The sequence below is a fragment of the Triticum aestivum genome, chromosome 6A (genome assembly GCF_018294505.1).
Source record: "Triticum aestivum cultivar Chinese Spring chromosome 6A, IWGSC CS RefSeq v2.1, whole genome shotgun sequence".
NCBI classification, from domain to species: Eukaryota; Viridiplantae; Streptophyta; class Magnoliopsida; order Poales; family Poaceae; genus Triticum; species Triticum aestivum.
In genome coordinates, this window is record NC_057809.1 from 118,644,770 (window position 1) to 118,664,844 (window position 20,075).

Below are 20,075 nucleotides of genomic sequence, written 5' to 3' on the forward strand. Positions count from 1 at the left end.
TTAACCAGGCAACTCTACTTCTTCTAAAGAGCTCAGTCAAACTTTGCCTTTGTTTCCAAAAGAAAAATACTCCCTCCGTCCCAAAATAAGTCAGTGAGACTTCTGACTTATTTTGGAACGGACGGAGTACACAAGACAATCCACAAGAACCCAATGATGACCCGCCACCCGTAATGAAGGTCCTCAATCAGGAAAGCTTTGCCTAGAGAGATGTCCCATGGACTGCCTACAGAGCACACATGTTAATATGTAACTGAAAACTACAGGAATGGTGGCGTAGCAAAAGAGAGCACTATTAGTCGTTGCTTAAAATATCATAATGTAATGCTGTAGCATGTGCACCGTCAATACAATAAGAAAGCTAACTAATTGTGTCTACAACCATCATGGAATTAAGACCTGTAGGTTACAGTCAATCTAACTATTGCCATGTTGTTTCTTCTTCCTTCTGTGTTTTGGTTTGACAGCATCTATTAGACTCTTCGGTGATCTGCTTTCCTTGACCTCATCTGACTCTCCAGCCGTTCCAGAATTCAACACGCTTTTCACCTCTGGATTAGATTCAGTCAACATTGGCTTGGTATCCTCATGCTTGCCGTCATTTGGTATAGCTGGCGGATCTGCATATTCCAAGGAAATTTCCAGAATTGAGAAGGATGGGTATGTGTGTCATATCAAAGAATCGTTTTTGTCCAGTTAGGTGAACAATAGTTTTCTACAGTAAAAAGATGCAATAGTTCTGCTGACGGTTTAACTTTTTAAAAAATCTCCATGGTCTGAATAGAGAATGTAACATGCCTTTGTTTGGTACATTCTCTCGGAAACAGGCATGTTCAACAAAAAAGAACCAACTAGAAGGATATTGGTCGACTGGAACAAGACAGACATATATACATATCAAAAAATGAAAAAGGATCATGTCATGTTAATGATTTTATTGGCTCACTTCGCCATGGAGAATAACTCCGCCAAAGCATGCTTAGCATATGTAACACATGTTTCAGCACTTTTATAGAGCATATTTCATGGCTAGTGAGGACTATAATTGAAAGCTGAAGCATGAACCCAATGTTCGGGAAATTCATTGTAGGTAGTAAGCACTCAGATCATGCAACTAGAAAAAAATGAAAATAACAGGTGAACAAAATTCACAGTACCAGGAAACTGAGAGATTCTGAGGGAGCTTAACGAAACTCCTTTGGAGTATGGATCCCTACATTGCAAAAATCAGGGTGGTTGGCAAAACTTATATCAAACAACTATTTAATGCACAAATTTAGAAAGGTGCAGCACTCCAGTAGCTACCAATTTGATGGGCCACCAACGAATGTGGATGTTTGTTTGTGTTTAACGGTTCGGTCCACAGTCAAGGGAGGAATCCTTTTTATATTTTGATGATCATCATCACCTTTGATTATCTGCTGACCATCATTGGGTGCCTTCGAGGCTTGGTTTTCCAATGCACTATGAGTGCTCTCCTCCATAGTTACATCAGGAACGTTAACTTTTTTAGCCACTAATGCTGGAGTACGCTTTACTTTCTGCAATGCCTTTTCAGTAGTGTAATCATCGACCTGAAAAAAAAATAAGAATAACATGGGTTTGATCCTTAGAATAACATGCATATATGATCGTCAAAATAGAACGAGGTTCAGAAAGTCACAGAATTTCTAGGCACCTGGCTCATTCAGAGAGCCACTCAACACACATGCTGATGGATTGATCCAGGGTTTGATTTGCTACTTTGAGACAAACCACCAAGAGGCCAAAATAGGGGTCAATTTGGTAGCAGATGGGTGTGGTAACCAGGACCATGGCACCAATGATATTGCCATGCTAAGAAGCACCGATATGGAGATACGGACACGGGGATACGGCAGGGTATATAAATATTTAGAAAGATAAATATCATGTAATAAAGATTAAATGATAATTTTTTGACGAGAGATTTTTAAAGTTGAGAGTACTGGATACATGTTGTCTCAGTTTCATTAATGAAGGACTTTGAGCAGGTGGATATGTAATAAGGCCCAGTTTCAGAAACCCTAGACTAAGTCAGTTCCTCCACCTATACCCATTCTCATTCTGCGTCCCTTTGCTCTAGCTGCCCGAGCGCTGCAGAACAGGAGATAACGACTGCGCCAGCGCATGTACCTTCTTGCTCGTCAGTAGCTTCTGTCAACATCTTCCTCTCCGCTTGAATCTTCCTCCCTGGCGGCCACAGTCTCCATCTTTCTCCCTGCCCAGAGCTTCTTCCTTGTTGGCAGCCACCTTCCCATCTTCATCCCAGCCTGGATCTTCTTCTCGCCAATGGCCACCGTTCCCATCTCCCTCCCTGCCCATTATCACAGCCATATCTGCCCAGTGTCCCAGCCTATCCCTATTTATTTTAATTATTTAATATTGGAAAAAGAGGATACTTGGGGATACACGTATCTCCACATATCCCAGTGATCCCTGTATTCCATATGTACCACAACAGGACACGACCAATGTCACCATATCGGTGCTTTCTAGTGGCCACATGGCTGACCAGCACAATGTCAACTTTCTATTTTCCAATCATCTTTTTGTTTCCCTTTTTATGCTACACAGGGATCTTCAGCATGGAACTTTGTGGGTGGCTTTTGGCTTAGTGTTTTGATCTTCAATTATAGAGTTCATGAACCGCATTCCCGATTCAGAACCCCTGCTATAGTTTCATATTTCATAGAACATTAAAGCAGATATCCAAATCGTAATGCCATATTAGTGATGCAACTTGACTCACCTCTCTCTTTATTTTGCTTGTTATATCAGCAGCTTTAACCGAAGCAATCCTTAAACACTGCATGATAACACTTGACATGACACCCTCTCCACCAGCTTTCTGAATGGCACAGACATCACCATTCGAGTTAATCGTAGCTGTCATCCTTCCTCCCATAACAGCTTCTTCCTTGTACGTTGGATCGATAACCTACATACAGAAATATAGCCAAAGACTGTCAGAAGAAGAGAGCAACAGGATGATTGCTAATAACACGCCTTTCATGTTCAGAAATATTTAAATATACCATGATATTACCGTCACCAAAATATGCAAAGGTGACAGCTATGGGGAGATGATGAATTGTTAGGGGAAGTGGGTCCCTGACCTGTAAAATACAATAAAGATAGAACATAAGATAAATTCGATGGCAGTGCAAACGACAGGACCAGCATCTGATAGTTAATAATTGGGTTGTTTTTGTGAGTACATATACAGGAAGCTCTGCAAGTCATGTATATTCGGTACTTCTCATTATAGCGACACAGCAAACTGGAGAATTTGGTGCTTTGTAGGTCCGGCTAGAACTTCGAGGAATGTGTAAGCAAGAGAATATACAATATAACCTTATATGCCTACCTCAGAGTCATGTACTGTAACTTGCTGACCATCATCCCCACCAACCGTACATTCAGGCCTCCGGAATGTAGACAAAGCTGCCAATGCAGCGATGTTAGCTGCATCAATGAGATTCCTGAGAGAAACGTCCATATCATTTCACGCGGTTAGCGCTCTACCCAGAAGTATTAACTCATTAATTACATCAGTAGGAAATATACAACCCATACCCCTCATTGTCCAAAATGTGAAGGTCAACACGCACCGACCAGACATGCTTCCCTGCAACAACACACAGGGATTCCATATCCACGGCTCTGCTCTCCCTGCGACACCACCGAGAATACTCATTAAACTCCACACTTAAACTCTTTGACAAAAAAAGAACTACCAAACAGCCATCTGGAGACCTTAGGCCACGATCAATGACGCGGCCCAACTCAATCGCTGCTTCCCCAGGTCGCCCTGGCTCAAAGGCAGGGTCAGCCATGGGCGAGAACTCGGTGAATATGGCCAGCGTGCCCTCGTTAGGCCTGTCCTTGTACGGCTGGACCAATTGGGCAGTCACATAACCCATCACACGCGTTTCGCCGAGCTCCACCTCCGCCGAGCCATCCTCCCTACAGATTCCAACAGCAACTTCAGCCAAACATTGATGCGCGGGCAAAGAAGTTCCCTAGCTCAAACGAAGGGATGGGGAGGGGATTGAGTCAAGGTACCTTCCGAATGCGATTTTGAGCTTGCGGAAATCGAAGGGGCGGCGGCCGTCGACGCGGAGGTCCGACTGGAGGGCTTGCTCGATGAACTCCCGCTCGTTCACCGTCGGGCGCCACCGCGGATCCATCATCTCGTTGCTCGCCGGCGGCGGGAGCTAGGGTTTTAGACGCGGCCGAGGCGGGGGCGGGGGTGTTTCTGCCCTTTTTGAGTGAATTTGGGTAAATGTTTGGTTGGTGCCGAAATGTGTGATGCCCAAATTTTGGTACTACTCTTTTTTCTTTTGATAGAACGTCAGCTTTATGAAACACTTAGACAAAATAATAAAGGGTCTCCTGAATACATTTCGGAGTAGAATGGAAAACAACAACACTAGACAAATTTATAAGACTTGGCTAACAGATGAGCAGTTATATTCACTTGCCGACGAACATATTTGAACACCACAGTCACGAAGCTCCTTAAAGCAAACTTTATATCATTGACCATAGTACCAACGGAGGAACGGTTGGGGAACACAGTAATTTCAAAAAAAATCCTACGCACACGCAAGATCATGGTGATGCATAGCAACGAGAGGGGAGAGTATCGTCTACGTACCCTCGTAGACCGTAAACGGAAGCGTTATGACAACGCGGTTGATGTAGTCGTACGTCTTAACGATCGACCGATCTAGTACCGAAGATACGGCACCTCCGCGATCTGCACACGTTCGGCTCGGTGACGTCCCGTGAACTCACGATTAAGTGGAGCTTCGAGGAAGAGCTTCGTCAGCACGATGGCGTGATGACGGTGATTATGTTGCTACCGGAATAGGGCTTCGCCTAAGCACCGCTAGGATATTACCGAGCTGGATTATGATGGAGGGGGCACCGCACACGGCTAAAGATCAATGATCAACTTGTGTGTCTATGGGGTGCCCCCTCCCCCGTATATAAAGGAGTGGAGGAGGGGAGGGTCAGCCCTCCTATGGAGCACCCCATGGGGAGTCCAACTCCCACCGAGAGTAGGATCCCCCACCCCCTTTCCATGTAGTAGGAGTAGGAGAAGGAAGGGGGAAAGAGGGGCGCCCCCCCCCCCCACCCCCCTCCTAGTCCAATTCGGACCAGAGGGGGAGGGGCGCGCGGCCTGCCCTGGCAGCCCCTCCCCTCTTTCCACTAAGGCCCATAAGGCCCATTAAACTCCCCGGGGGGTCCGGTAACCCCCCGGTACTCCGGTAGATGCCCGAACTTCACTCGGAACCCTTCCGATGTCCAAACATAGTCGCCCAATATATCGATCTTTATGTCTCGACCATTTCGAGACTCCTCGTCATGTCCGTGATCAAATCCAGGACTCCGAACTACCTTCAGTACATCAAAATACATAAACTCATAATACCGATTGTCACCGAACGTTAAGCATGCGGACCCTACGGGTTCGAGAACTATGTAGACATGACCGAGACTCATCTCCGGTCAATAACCAATAGCGGAACCTGGATGCTCATATTGGTTCCTACATATTCTATGAAGGTCTTTATCGATCAAACCGCATAACAACATATGTTATTCCCTTTGTCATCGGTATGTTACTTGCCCGAGATTCGATCGTCGGTATCTCAATACCTAGTTCAATCTTGTTACCGGCAAGCCTCTTTACTCGTTCTGTAATGCTACATCCCGTAACTAACTCATTAGCTACATTGCTTGCAAGGCTTATTGTGATGTACATTACCGAGAGGGCCTAGAGATACCTCTCCGATAATCGGAGTGACAAATCCTAATCTTGATCTATGCCAACTTGACAAACACCATCGGAGACACCTGTACAGAACCTTTATAATCACCCAGTTACGTTGTGATGTTTGATAGCACACAAAGTGTTCCTCCGGTATTCGGGAGTTGCATGATCTCATAGTCATAGGAACATGTATAGTTATGGAGAAAGCAATAGCAATAAACTAAACGATCATCGTGCTAAGCTAACGGATGGGTCAAGTCAATCACATCATTCTCTAATGATGTGATCCCGTTAATCAAATGACAACTCATGTCTATGGTTAGGAAACATAACCATCATTGATTCAACGAGCTAGTCAAGTAGAGGCAAACTAGTGACACTCTGTTGTGTCTATGTATTCACACATGTACTAAGTTTCCGGTTAATACAATTCTAGCATGAATAATAAACATTTATCATGATATAAGGAAATATAAATAACAACTTTATTATTGCCTCTAGGGCATATTTCCTTCAGTCTCCCACTTGCACTAGAGTCGATAATCTAGATTACATTGTAATGATTCTAACACCCATGGAGTCTTGGTGCTGATCATGCTTTGCTCGTGAGAGAGGCTTAGTCAACGGGTCTGCAACATTCAGATCCGTATGTATCTTGCAAATCTCTATGTCTCCTTCCTTGACTTGATCGCGGATGGAATTGAAGCGTCTCTTGATGTGCTTGGTTCTCTTGTGAAATCTGGATTCCTTTGCCAAGGCAATTGCTCCAGTATTGTCACAAAAGATTTTCATTGGACCCGATGCACTAGGTATGACACCTAGATCGGATATGAACTCCTTCATCCAGACTCCTTCATTTGCTGCTTCCGAAGCAGCTATGTATTCCGCTTCACACGTAGATCCCGCTATGACGCTCTGCTTGGAACTGCACCAACTGACAGCTCCACCATTTAATAAAAACATGTATCCGGTTCGTGACTTAGAGTCATCCGGATAAGTGTCAAAGCTTGCATCGACGTAACCGTTTACGACGAGCTCTTTGTCACCTCCATATACGAGAAACATATCCTTAGTCCTTTTCAGGTATTTCAGGATGTTCTTGACCGCTGTCCAGTGATCCACTCCTGGATTACTTTGATACCTCCCTGCTAAACTGATAGCAAGGCACACATCAGGTCTGGTACACAGCATTGCATACATGATAGAGCCTATGGCTGAAGCATAGGGAACACCTTTCATTTTCTCTCTATCTTCTGCAGTGGTCAGGCATTGAGTCTGGCTCAACTTCACACCTTGTAATACAGGCAAGAACCCTTTGTTTGCCTGATCCATTTTGAACTTCTTCAAAACTTTATCAAGGTATGTGCTTTGTGAATGTACAATCAAGCGTCTTGATCTATCTCTATAAATCTTGATGTCCAATATATAAGCAGCTTCACCGAGGTCTTTCATTGAAAAATTCTTATTCAAGTATCCTTTTATGCTATTCGGAAATTCAGTATCATTTCCGATCAATCATATGTCATCTACATATAATATCAGAAATGCTACGGAACTCCCACTCACTTTCTTGTAAATATAGGCTTCTCCAAAAGTCTGTATAAAATCATATGCTTTGATCACACTATCAAAGCGTATATTCCAACTTCGAGAGGCTTGCACCAGTCCATAAATGGATTGCTGGAGCTTGCACACTTTGTTAGCACCTTTTGGATCGACAAAACCTTATGGTTACATCATATACAACTCTTCTTTAAGATATCCATTAAGGAATGCAGTTTTGACATCCATTTGCCAAATTTCATAATCATAAAATGCGGCAATTGCTAACATGATTCGGACGGACTTAAGCATCGCTACGAGTGAGAAGGTCTCATCGTAGTCAACTCCTTGAAGTTGTCGAAAACCTTTCACAACAAGTCGAGCTTTGTAGACAGTAACATTACCGTCAGCGTTAGTCTTCTTCTTGAAGATCTATTTATTCTCTATGGTATGCCGATCATCGGGCAAGTCAACCAAAGTTCGTAGGTTCCATGGCTTCAAGCCATTTTGCGGAATCTGGGCTCATCATCGCTTCCTCATAGTTCGTAGGTTCGTCATGGTCAAGTAACATGACTTCCAGAACAGGATTATCGTACCACCCTGGTGCGGATCTTACTCTGGTTGACCTATGAGGTTCAGTAGTAACTTGATCAGAAGTTTCATGATCATCATCATTAGCTTCCTCACTCACTGGTGTAGGAATCACTGGAACTGATTTTAGTGATGAACTACTTTCCAATAAGGGAGAAGGTACAATTACCTCGTCAAGTTCTACTTCCTCCCACTCACTTCTTTTGAGAGAAACTCCTTCTCTAGAAAGGATCCATTCTTAGCAACGAATACCTTGCCTTCGGATCTGTGATAGAAGGTGTACCCAACAGTCTCTTTTGGGTATCCTATGAAGACACATTTCTCCGATTTGGGTTCAAGCTTATCATGTTGAAGCTTTTTCACATAAGCATCGCAGCCTCAAAGTTTAAGAAACAACAACTTGGGTTTCTTGCCAAACCACAGTTCATAAGGTGTCGTCTCGACGGATTTAGATGCTGCCCTATTTAACGTGAATGTAGCTGTCTCTAAAGCGTAACCCCGAAATGATAGTGGTAAATTAGTGAGAGACATCATAGATCGCACCATATCTAGTAAAGTACGATTCTGACGTTCGAACACACCATTACGCTATGGTGTTCCAAGCGGCGTGAGTTGTGAAACTATTCCGCTTTGTTTCAAATAAGTCCAAACTCCTAACTCAAATATTCGCCTCCACGATCAGATCGTAGAAACTTGATTTTCTTGTTATGATGATTTCCACTTCACTCTGAAACTCTTTGAACTTTTCAAATGTTTCAGACTTATGTTTCATCAAGTAGATATACCCATATCTGCTCAAATCATCTGTGAAGGTGAGCAAATAACGATATCCACCGCGAGCTTCAATGTTCATTGGACCACATACATCAGTATGTATGATTTCCAATAACTCTGTTGCTCGCTCCATTTTTCTAAAGAACGGATTTTTAGTCATCTTGCCCATGAGGCATAGTTCACAAGTACCAAATGATTCATAATCAAGTGATTCCAAAAGTCCATTAGAATTGAGTTTCTTCATGCGCTTTACACCAATATGACCTAAACGGCAGTGCCACAAATAAGTTGCATTATCATTATCAACTCTGCATCTTTTGGCTTCAATACTATGAACATGTGTATCATTACTATCAAGATTTTGTAAAAATAGATCACTCATCAAGGGTGCATGACCATAAAAGATATTACTCATATAAATAGAACAACCATTATTCTCTGATTTAAATGAATAACTGTCTCACATTAAACGAGATCCAGATATAATGTTCATGCTCAACGCTGGCACCAAATAACAATTATTCAGGTCTAAAACTAACCCCGAAGGTAGATGTAGAGGTAGCATGCCGACGGCGATCACATTGACTTTGGAACCATTTCCCACGCGCATCGTCACCTTGTCCTTAGCCAATCTTCGCTTAATCCGTAGCCCATGTTTTGGGTTGCAAATGTTAGCAACTGAACCAGTATCAAATACCCAGGCACTACTACGAGCATTAGTAAGGTACACATCAATAACATGTATATCAAATATACCTTTCACTTTGCCATCCTTCTTCTCCGCCAAATACTTGGGTCAGTTCCGCTTCCAGTGACCAGTTCCTTTGCAGTAGAAGCACTCAGTCTCAGGTTTAGGTCCAGACTTGGGTTTCTTCACTTGAGCAGCAATTGGCTTGTTGTTCCTTTTGAAGTTCCCCTTCTTCCCTTTACCCTTTTTCTTGAAACTGGTGGTCTTGTTGACCATCAACACTTGATGCTCCTTCTTGATTTCTACCTCCGCAGCCTTTAGCATTGCGAAGAGCTTAGGAATTGTCTTATCCATCCCTTGCATATTATAGTTCATCACAAAGCTCTTGTAGCTTGGTGGCAGTGATTGAAGAACTCTGTCAATGACACTATCCTCAGGAAGATTAACTCCCAGTTGAGTCAAGTGGACGTGATATCCAGACATTCTGAGTATATCTTCACTGACAGAACTATTCTCCTCCATCTTGCAGTTGTAGAACTTATTGGAGACTTCATATCTCTCAATCCGGGCATTTGTTTGAAATATTAACTTCAACTCCTAGAACATCTCATATGCTCCATGACGTTCAAAACATCGTTGAAGTCCCAGTTCTAAGCCGTAAAGCATGGCACACTGAACTATCGAGTAGTCATCAGCTTTGCTCTGCCAGGTGTTCATAACATCTGGCGTTGCTCCTGCAGCGGGTTTGTCACCTAGCGGTGCTTCCAGGACGTAATTCTTCTGTGTAGCAATGAGGATAATCCTCAAGTTACAGACCCAGTCCGTGTAGTTTCTACCATCATCTTTCAACTTAGCTTTGTTTAGGAACGCATTAAAATTCAACGGAACAACAGCACGGGCCATCTATCTACAACAACATAGACATGCAAAATACTATCAGGTACTAAGTTCATGATAAATTAAAGTTCAATTAATCAAATTACTTAAGAACTCCCACTTAGATAGACATCTCTCGAATCATCTAAGTGATCACGTGATCCATATCAACTAAACCATGTCTGATCATCACATGAGATGGAGTAGTTTTTAATGGTGAACATCACTATGTTGATCATATCTACTATATGATTCACGCTCGACCTTCCGGTCTACAGTGTTCTGAGGCCATATCTGCATATGCTAGGCTCGTCAAATTTAACCCGAGTATTCCGTGTGTGCAAAACTGGCTTGCACCCGTTGTATGTGAACATAGAGCTTACCACAGCCGATCATCACATGGTGTCTTGGCACGATGAACTGTAGCAACGGTGCATACTCAGGGAGAACACTTATAACTTGAAATTTAGTGAGAGATCATCTTATAATGCTACCGTCGAACTAAGCAAAATAAGATACATAAAGGATAAACATCACATGCGATCAATATAAGTGATATGATATGGCCATCATCATCTTGTGCCTTCGATCTCCATCTCCAAAGCACCGTCATGATCACCATCGTCACCGGCTTGGCACCTTGATCTCCATTGAAGCATCGTTGTCGTCTCGCCAACTATTGCTGCTACAACTATCGCTACCGCTCAGTGATAAAGTAAAGCAATTACATGGCGATTGCATTTCATACAATAAAGCGACAACCATATGGCTCCTGTCAGTTGCCGGTAACTGTGTTACAAAACATGATCATCTCATACAATAAAATTTAGCATCATGTCTTGACCATATCACATCACAACATGCCCTGCAAAAACAAGTTAGACGTCCTCTACTTTGTTGTTGCAAGTTTTACGTGGCCGCTACGGGCTGAGCAAGAACCGTTCTTACCTACGCATCAAAAACCACAACGTGGTATAGTGCTTGCTTTTTGATCTTCAGAAAGAACCATGTTCATTGAATCCGATTCAACTAAAGTTGGAGAAACTGACACCCACCAGCCACCTATGTGCGAAGCACACCGGTAGAACCAGTCTCGCGTAAGCATACGCGTAATGTCGGTCTGGGCCGCTTCATCCAACAATACCGCCGAATCAAGAATCAACTAGTGACGGCAAGCAATATGTATATACCCACGGCCACAACTCTTTTGTGTTCTACTCGTGCATATAACATCTACGCATAAACCTGGCTCGGATGCCACTGTTGGGGAACGCAGTCATTTCAAAAAAAATCCTACGCACACGCAAGGTCATGGTGATGCATAGCAACGAGAGGGGAGAGTATCGTCTACGTACCCTCGTAGACTGTAAGTGGAAGCGTTATGACAACGCGGTTGATGTAGTCATACGTCTTCACGATCGACCGATCTAGTACCGAAGATACGACACCTCCGCGATCTGCACACGTTCGGCTCGGTGATGTCTTGCGAACTCACGATCCAGTAGAGCTTTGAGGGAGAGCTTCATCAGCACGACGGTGTGATGACGGTGATGATGTTGCTACCGGAACAGGGCTCCGCCTAAGCACCAATACGATATTACCGAGGTGGATTATGATGGAGGGGGGTACCGCACACGGCTAAAGATCAATGATCAACTTGTGTGTCTATGGGGTGCCCCCTCCCCGTATATAAAGGAGTGGAGGAGGGGGAGGGCCGGCCCTCCTATAGCACGCCCCATGGGGAGTCCTACTCCCACCGAGAGTAGGATTCCCCCCTTATGTAGTAGGAGTAGGAGAAGGAAGGAGGAAATAGGGAGAAGGAAAGGGGGGCGCCGCCCCCTTCCTAGTCCAATTCGGACCAGAGGGGGAGGGGCGCACGGCCTGCCCTCGCAACCCTCCTCTCTTTCCACTAAGGCCCATAAGGCCCATTAAACTCCCTGGGGGGTTCCGGTAACCCCCCGGTACTCCGGTATATGCCCGAACTTCACTTGGAACCCTTCCGATGTCCAAACATAGTCATCCAATATATCGATCTTTATGTCTAGACCATTTTGAGACTCCTCGTCATGTCTGTGATCAAATCCGGGACTCCAAACTACCTTCGGTACATCAAAACACATAAACTCATAATACCGAATGTTAAGCACGCGGACCCTGCGGGTTTGAGAACTATGTAGACATGACCGAGACTCATCTCCGGCCAATAACCAATAGCGAAGCCTGGATGCTCATATTGGTTCCTACATATTCTACGAAGATCTTTATCGGTCAAACCGCATAACAACATACGTTATTCCCTTTGTCATCGGTATGTTACTTGCCCGAGATTCGATCATCGATATCTCAATACCTAGTTCAATCTCATTACTGACAAGTCTCTTTACTCGTTCCGTAATGCTACATCCCGTAACTAACTCATTAGCTACATTGCTTGCAAGGCTTATTGTGATGTACATTATCGAGAGGGCCCAAAGATACCTCTCCGACAATCAGAGTGACAAATCCTAATCTTGATCCATGCCAACTCAACAAACACCATCGGAGACACCTGTAGAGCACCTTTATAATCACTCAGTTACGTTGTGATGTTTGGTAGCACACAAAGTGTTCCTCCGGTATTCGGGAGTTGCATAATCTCATAGTCATAGGAACATGTATAGTTATGGAGAAAGCAATAGCAATAAACTAAACGATCATCGTGCTAAGCTAACGGATGGTTCAAATCAATGACATCATTCTATAATGATGTGATCCCATTAATCATGTGACAACTCATGTCTAGGTTAGGAAACATAACCATCATTGATTCAATGAGCTAGTCAAGTAGAGGCAAACTAGTGACACTCTGTTTTGTCTAGGTATTCACACATGTACTAAGTTTCCGGTTAATACAATTCTAGCATGAATAATAAACATTTATCATGATATAAGGAAATATAAATAACAACTTTATTATTGCCTCCAGGGCCTATTTCCTTCAGGAACGGTCAGAGATACTTGAAATAATTCTAGTAACCAGCGACTGGCAATCTGAGGCAAATATCACTTTGGAGAATTGTTCTTCTCGGACCAGATACACAGCTCTTCGTAAAGCCAGAGCCTCTGCAAGTTCAGGCTCCAATGGCCCATGGATAGGTTTAGTACATGCTACCATACGTGCTCCTTCATGGTTCAGGGCCAACACACCAGCCCCTGACATATTAATTTGTGAAAAAATTGCAGCGTCTGAATTGATGACAATCACACCTGGCAGCGGCGGAGCCCACATAGTATTAGATGAGGAAGACTCGCGCGTGATAACAGGTACATGATTGAAAAGGTGCTGCAAAATGACGTTAGTGTAAGCACGAATTTTCTCCATCATATGACGAGGATTAGGGATTTCCGGTGAGTGTCGCGCGTCGTTACGTGCTTCCCAGATATACCAAAAGGACACATCCAATATTGTGATTTCCTTGTCCGAAGATCTGACAAGGAATTCAAATAGCCATTGCTTAGTATTTCTGAAAGTGAAAAGACATAGTTGGACATCTGACCACTCCTTGATCGCATCCCATACAACCCTTGCACGTGGACAGAATAGAAATGCATGCTCCACACTCTCCAGACGGCCACAAAAACAACAACATGCAACATCGGGGATATGTCAAGACAATCTTGAGCAAAACGCCATAGGAAAACTTTCATTTTATTGGGAGCGTTTACAAACCAAATGGCCTTCCAGTTCTTCTCCTTAACAACAATATTCGAGGATAGACCAGAGCCACTTTTGCTACGTGTTTCAAGAAAATGAGTCGACCACGCCATATTATATGCAGACCGTACTGTGAAAGATCGTGGATGTCACCTAGAGGGGGAGGGGTGAATAGGCGTTTTAAAATAATTACGGCTTAGGCTTGAACAAATGCGGAATAAACCTAGCGGTTAATTTGTTAAGTACAAAACCTACAACAACTAGGCTCACCTATGTGCACCAACAACTTATGCTAAGCAAGATAAACTACTAGGTGATAGCAAGATATATGACAAGAAACAATATGGCTATCACAAAGTAAAGTGCATAAGTAAAGAGCTCGGGTAAGAGATCACCGAGGCACGCAGAGACGACGATGTATCCCGAAGTTCACACCCTTGCGGATGCTAATCTCCGTTTGGAGCGGTGTGGAGGCACAATGCTCCCCAAGAAGCCACTAGGGCCACCGTAATCTCCTCACGCCCTTGCACAATGCAAGATGCCGTGATTCCACTAAGGGGCCCTTGAGGGCGGTCACCGAACCCGTACAAATGGCAACCCTTGGGGGTGGCCACCAAACCCGTACACTTTGGCAACCCTTGGGGCGGTCACCGAAACCCATCAAATTGCTCGGGGCGATCTCCACAACCTAATTGGAGACCCCGATGCTTGCCCGGAGCTTTACACCACAATGATTGAGCTCCGAACACCACCACCCGTCTAGGGTGCCCAAGCACCCAAGAGGAACAAGCTCAAGGGTACCAAACACCCAAGAGTAATAAGCTTCTCAACTTGTAACTTGCACGTATCACCGTGGAGAACTCAAACCGATGCACAAATGCAATGGCAAGGGCACATGGAGTGCCCAAGTCCTTCTCTCTCAAATCCCACCAAAGCAACTAATGCTAGGGAGGAAGGTGAGAGGAAGAACAACAAGGAGAACACCAAGAACTCCAAGATCTAGATCCAAGGTGTTGGGGATATTACCACCGGGCGTAAACCGGCTAGGAGAGGCCGGATTATCCCCATAATGGTTGCTTTATTCAAAGGCCCGTGAAGACAAGGATGGTGGCGCTTTAGGAAGGCCTAAGGCCCATAGGCGGGTTAAGGCCTGTAGACATAAACCGGCATGAATATGTAACTTGTATTGTAAGTTATAAGGAATAGAGACCGAGCCAGACACGTTTATGATCCGGCCTCGGGACTCTGTAAACCGGCGGGTGTCAACCTATGTATATAAAGGGACGACCCGACAGCGGTTTAGGGACAACACACAACAACTCGAGAGCTAGGCAAAGCGGATTCACTCCCTGGTCATCGGAACCCTAGCAATACCAACACAACTAGACGTAGGCTTTACCTTCATCGAAGGGGCCGAACTAGTATAAAAACCCTAGTGTCCCTTGTCCGGTTTAGCCCCTTTAAGCTAACCCATAGCGATGGCTCCACGACTAAGTCCTTTCACGAGGACATCTACCGTGACAAAACCACGACAGTTGGCGCCCACCGTGGGGCTATCGCATGATGGTTTTGAGTTCTTGAAGGGCAGCTTCGAAGGACTCAAGGGATACGTTGTGGGCCGGATGACTAAGAGTCATCGCGGCAAGCTCTACATTGATGACGCAGGATGGGGTCCCAAGGCTGGTTCAATTGAATACGGGTACCAAGTCCCCTTTGGTGGAATTCACATCCTCATCGGCAAAATCGGCGAACCGGGCCCTGAGCCGGACATCTGCACCAACACCATCGAGACGGCTCAGCGTGCAAGCTCTGCCCTAGTTCAGCCTGCTGTAAAGCATGTCTTCGTAGGTGTCATCCACGGAGCGGAATATGAGGATGGATCGGCATCTGGTGGTGAAACTGTTGTCTGCTCCAATGATGAGTCTTCAACCGGAGAGACCGAGTCGCTATACCAGTTACAGGATGGCAGGATTAGTGGAGGTTCCGATTGCAACAGTATTCCGGACCCCGTTGATCTGCCAAACCGAGTCGCGGTCTTCATGGCCGGTACACAGCCAGCACAGCCCTCTTCTACCGCTGCGGCAATGATCTCCGGTTCAGCAACAACAACGCCAGCAGGGGCAGGGGGCTCTACGCCGCCTCTAGCTCAGTCTGATTTGTTCGATGCTTTAGCAACGTTGCTGGCAGCAGAAGTGGATGCAGCAAACCGAGATCAGCACAACACGAAGATTGCAAAGGTGAAAGATCAGATAACTCAGGCTAAAGCGGACCTGGCAGCAGAGACCGCCAGGATAGCTACAGAACGGGCCGAGTTAGAGGCTTAGGCCTACCGGCTTAGGCTGGATCAAAGCGCCTCAGATGATGTCATGAGGAGGAGATACCGGTCGCACCTCCCGCCGGGTTATGAGCCAAGAAACCTCTTCAACACGCCAGGAGTGGGGACCAGTAACCAGCCAGTGATAAACCAGACGGAGGCACTGGCAACAGGAGCGCCGGCTCAGCCGCGCACGATGGACCCGCCTCGTCGGAACAACATTCTGTATGTTCCGACACCCCCGGGGCATTACTCCAACCCGTTGGATAACATTGTGGCTGCCGCTTCACGATTGGTAGCCCTCCTGATTGACGGCGAGTCACCAGTGGCGGTTGAGACACGACGGGCCAGAGAGCTCCTTCAAACAGCCTTAACCCAGCAGCAGGCTTATTCGCATAGTCGCGAGAGGATTCATTCCACCCCCCGTCCGAGTCGGAGCTACAACAGGCACATTGAGGATGAACCGGCCGTTTCAAGCAGTGTGCGTCACCGTAACTCGCCGCGAGGGCATAACCCGACGGGTGGGGGTGCTAATGCACAGGATGTGGTGGATCATGGTCGTGCACGTCGAGAAGCTGAGTTAGCAGCGCAGCATGCGGCTCGTCAGCTTACTCCGGTTCGTCCTACCGCTTCAGTGGAGCCAGGTGTGGTCTTCAGTTCTTTAGGGGTGCCGTGTCTCACCCCCGCTTTACGTAATGTGAGACTACCCAAGGATTTTAAGGGCCCTCGTAAGGTACCCAATTACACTGCCGATTTACCCCCTGAGTCATGGGTTGAGAGTTATGAGATGGCAATGGAGATGCTGGATGTGGATGAAGTGGTGTGTGCTAAGTATTTCACCATGATGTTGGAGGGGACAACTCGTACTTGGCTAAAGAGCTTACTAGCTAACTCCGTCGGGTCATGGGCCGAGTTAAAAAAACTGGTTTATCCAGAATTTTAAGGATACTTGTAAGCAGCCTATGTCGATTGTGGACCTGGCCGCTTGTGTTCAAGAGGATGGGGAGTCTACAATCCATTGGGTGAAGCGAGTCTCAGCTATTTTGCATTCGTCAGACCGCATCAACGCGAACACAATAGTTTTGATGTTGGAAGGCAATTGCCGGTTTATGCCATTAAAACTGAAGTTGGGAAGGCTCAAACGTCACTGCAATGACATGTCAACCTTTATGGCTGCTTTGGTGAAGTATGCCGATTCAGATAGTACCAAAGACCTTGAGTCCGAGGATGACAAGCCGGGGAAGGGGAAAAAGAACGGCAATGCCAAGGGGTAGCAACATAATCCGGCAGGTCACGGGAACAACGGTAAGCGCAAGGCAGACAATAGGTTAGACTTTGTGGTAACACCAATGCCCAGGATAACGGTTAGCATCGCAAGGGTAAACCGCCCCAACGGTGTGGAGGGTCAGGTCCTAATCTTGAATGACTACTAAATCAGCCTTGCCCAAAACACGTATCGAAGGAGAGGCCAGCCTCGCATCTTTGGAAGGATTGTTTTATTATGTGGGAGTTTCAAAATTCCAATCTGTTTCAATATGACAATGGCCCACCCGGCGGTTCAGGAGGTGGATTTCATGGGCCAGGTTATGGAGGTAACAACTCCGGTTCAGGGTTCCAAGGAAATCAAACCGGACATGGTAATCAAGGCAATCAGGGTAATCAGGGAGGGTATAACCATCAGGGGAATCAGCAGCAGCAACAATCGGGTTATCAAAGTAATCCGAAGCCGTTGAATAATGGACATTATCATGTCTTCACCACTAGCTTGTGTAAACGCGATCAGAAGCTTCATGAAAAGGGCCATGAACTCTGTTGAACCGGCAGTACCTCAGTATTTGCACTGGTCTGAACAACCAATTTTATGGAGTCGAGAGGATCACCCACCCCGGTTTGATAATCCGGGTCATCTGGCCTTAGTGGTTGCACCCCAAGTTGGGGGGTATAAGTTCACTAAGGTTCTTATGGATGGGGGAAGCAGTATCAATATCCTTTATTATGATACCTTCCGCCGTATGGGATTGACAGATAAGAATCTTACATCGTCGAACACCGTCTTTCATGGTGTGGTGTCTGGTAAATCGGCGTATCCAGTGGGCAAGATAGCCCTAGAGGTGGCTTTTGGGGATGATCATGATTCAATATCAGAAACGTTGACTTTTGAGGTGGTGAAAATCAAGAGTCTGTATCATGCCCTGTTCGGACGACCGGCTTATGCCAGGTTCATGGCGAGGCCATGTTATGTTTATCTACAGCTTAAGATGTCGGGTCATAAGGGAACCATCACAGTACATGGGAGCAGGAAGATTGCTTTGGAATGTGAAGAGGGTGATGCGGCTTATGCTGAGTTGGTTTGTGCCACAGAGTAGCTGAAGTTTTATAAGGACAATGTTGATCTGGCAGACATGACTTCTTTGAAAAAACCAACTTCAGAGCATGATCCGGCGTTGAAGTTTAAATCGGCTACAGACACTAAGATGGTTGATTTTGTTCCTGGCAATTCATCCAAGCAGTTCAGCATCAGCGCTAACCTGGATCCCAAATAGGAAGGCACGCTCATCGAGTTCATCCGTGAGAACCGGGACATCTTTGCATGGAAGCCTTCTGATGTGCCAGGTGTACAGAGGGAACTCGCTGAGCATACACTTAATATAGATCCTAAGTTTGAACCGGTCATGCAGTTTCTCCGCTGCTTCAACGAAGAAAGGCGTAAGGCTATTGGTGAGGAGGTGGCTCGGCTGTTGGCCGCAGGGTTTATCATGGAGGTCTTTCACCCGGAGTGGTTGGATAATCCGGTGCTGGTTCTTAAGAAAAATGACACTTGGCGTATGTGTGTGGACTACATAGACTTGAACAAGGCTTGTCCAGCTGATCCCTTTGCCCTCCCTCATATTGATCAGATTATTGATGCCACGGCGGGTTGTGACCATTTGTGTTTTCTGGATGCTTATTCTGGTTATCATCAGATCAAAATGGCAGTTAAGGACCAGGAGAAGACAACTTTCATAACTCCCTTTGGAGCCTTCTGCTATGTATCTATGCCTTTTGGGCTCAAGAGTGCCCAGGCGACTTATCAGCGCTGTGTTCAGAATTGTCTTCATAAGCAGATTGGGCTCAATGTTCATGCATATGTGGATGACATTGTGGTGAAATCTAGGAAGGAGGAAACATTGATAGATGACTTGAAGGAAACCTTTGATAACCTCCGGGTTTATAAGATGATGCTTAATCCGGCCAAATGTGTCTTTGGTGTTCCGGTAGGCAAGCTCTTAGGTTTTCTGGTGTCTAACAGGGGCATTGAGGCTAATCCGGAGAAGATCACGATTATCACCTCTCTGGCTAAACCGACATGTATCAATGACATTCAACGTTTAGCAGGCCGGATTGCGGCTTTGAGCCGGTTTATCAGTCGTCTCGGGGAGAAGGCTATTCCTTTATATCAGATGTTAAAGAAAACGGATGACTTTGTCTGGAGCGACGCGGCTGATAAAGCATTTGAGGATTTGAAGAGACAGCTAGATGAACCGCTTGTCCTTGCGGCTCCGGTCGATAAAGAGCCTTTACTGCTATATGTGGTTGCTAATGCCTGGGCGGTTAGTGTGGCTATTGTTGTGGAGCATAAGGAGGCGGGAAAGGAGTATCCGGTTCAATGGTCGGTTTATTATATCAGTGAGGTGCTTATCGAATCAAACCAGAGGTATCCGCATTGGCAAAAGCTGGTGTATGGGGTTTTTATGGCAAGCCGGAAGCTCAAGCATTATTTTTAGGGTCATCCTATCACAGTGGTCAGTTCAGC

The 20,075-nt window shown here is 45.5% G+C and overlaps 1 protein-coding gene across 2 annotated transcripts; it reads right to left on the reverse strand.

Moving 5' to 3' along the window:
* Positions 1 to 284: 284 nt before the first annotated feature.
* LOC123132418 (exosome complex component RRP45A) lies at positions 285 to 4,326 on the reverse strand. Of its 2 annotated transcripts, none has more exons than XM_044552210.1 (9): positions 4,087 to 4,326; positions 3,778 to 3,987; positions 3,598 to 3,693; positions 3,389 to 3,503; positions 3,057 to 3,137; positions 2,771 to 2,959; positions 1,409 to 1,574; positions 1,158 to 1,213; positions 285 to 620 (listed from the first exon to the last, which is right to left on the reverse strand). In XM_044552210.1, exons 1-8 carry the CDS (start codon positions 4,212 to 4,214, stop codon positions 1,185 to 1,187), a joined length of 1,014 nt encoding a protein of 337 aa, XP_044408145.1. In that variant the 5' UTR covers positions 4,215 to 4,326; the 3' UTR covers positions 285 to 620; positions 1,158 to 1,184. The 2 variants fall into 2 exon arrangements, with proteins under 2 accessions (XP_044408145.1, XP_044408144.1); XM_044552209.1 differs by having other exon boundaries at positions 1,306 to 1,574.
* Positions 4,327 to 20,075: the final 15,749 nt, after the last annotated feature.

What these genes read in the sequence shown, in the direction of transcription:
- LOC123132418 (XM_044552209.1), bottom strand. Translation starts at nt 4,214, where the DNA reads ATGATGGATCCGCGGTGGCGCCCGACGGTGAACGAGCGGGAGTTCATC. An exon ending in GTCATTGATCGTGGCCTAAG is followed by an intron (nt 3,694 to 3,777) that starts GTCTCCAGATGG and finishes GTGGTGTCGCAG; the next exon opens with GGAGAGCAGAGCCGTGGATA. An exon ending in CAGAATCTCTCAGTTTCCTG is followed by an intron (nt 621 to 1,157) that starts GTACTGTGAATT and finishes TGGAATATGCAG; the next exon opens with ATCCGCCAGCTATACCAAAT.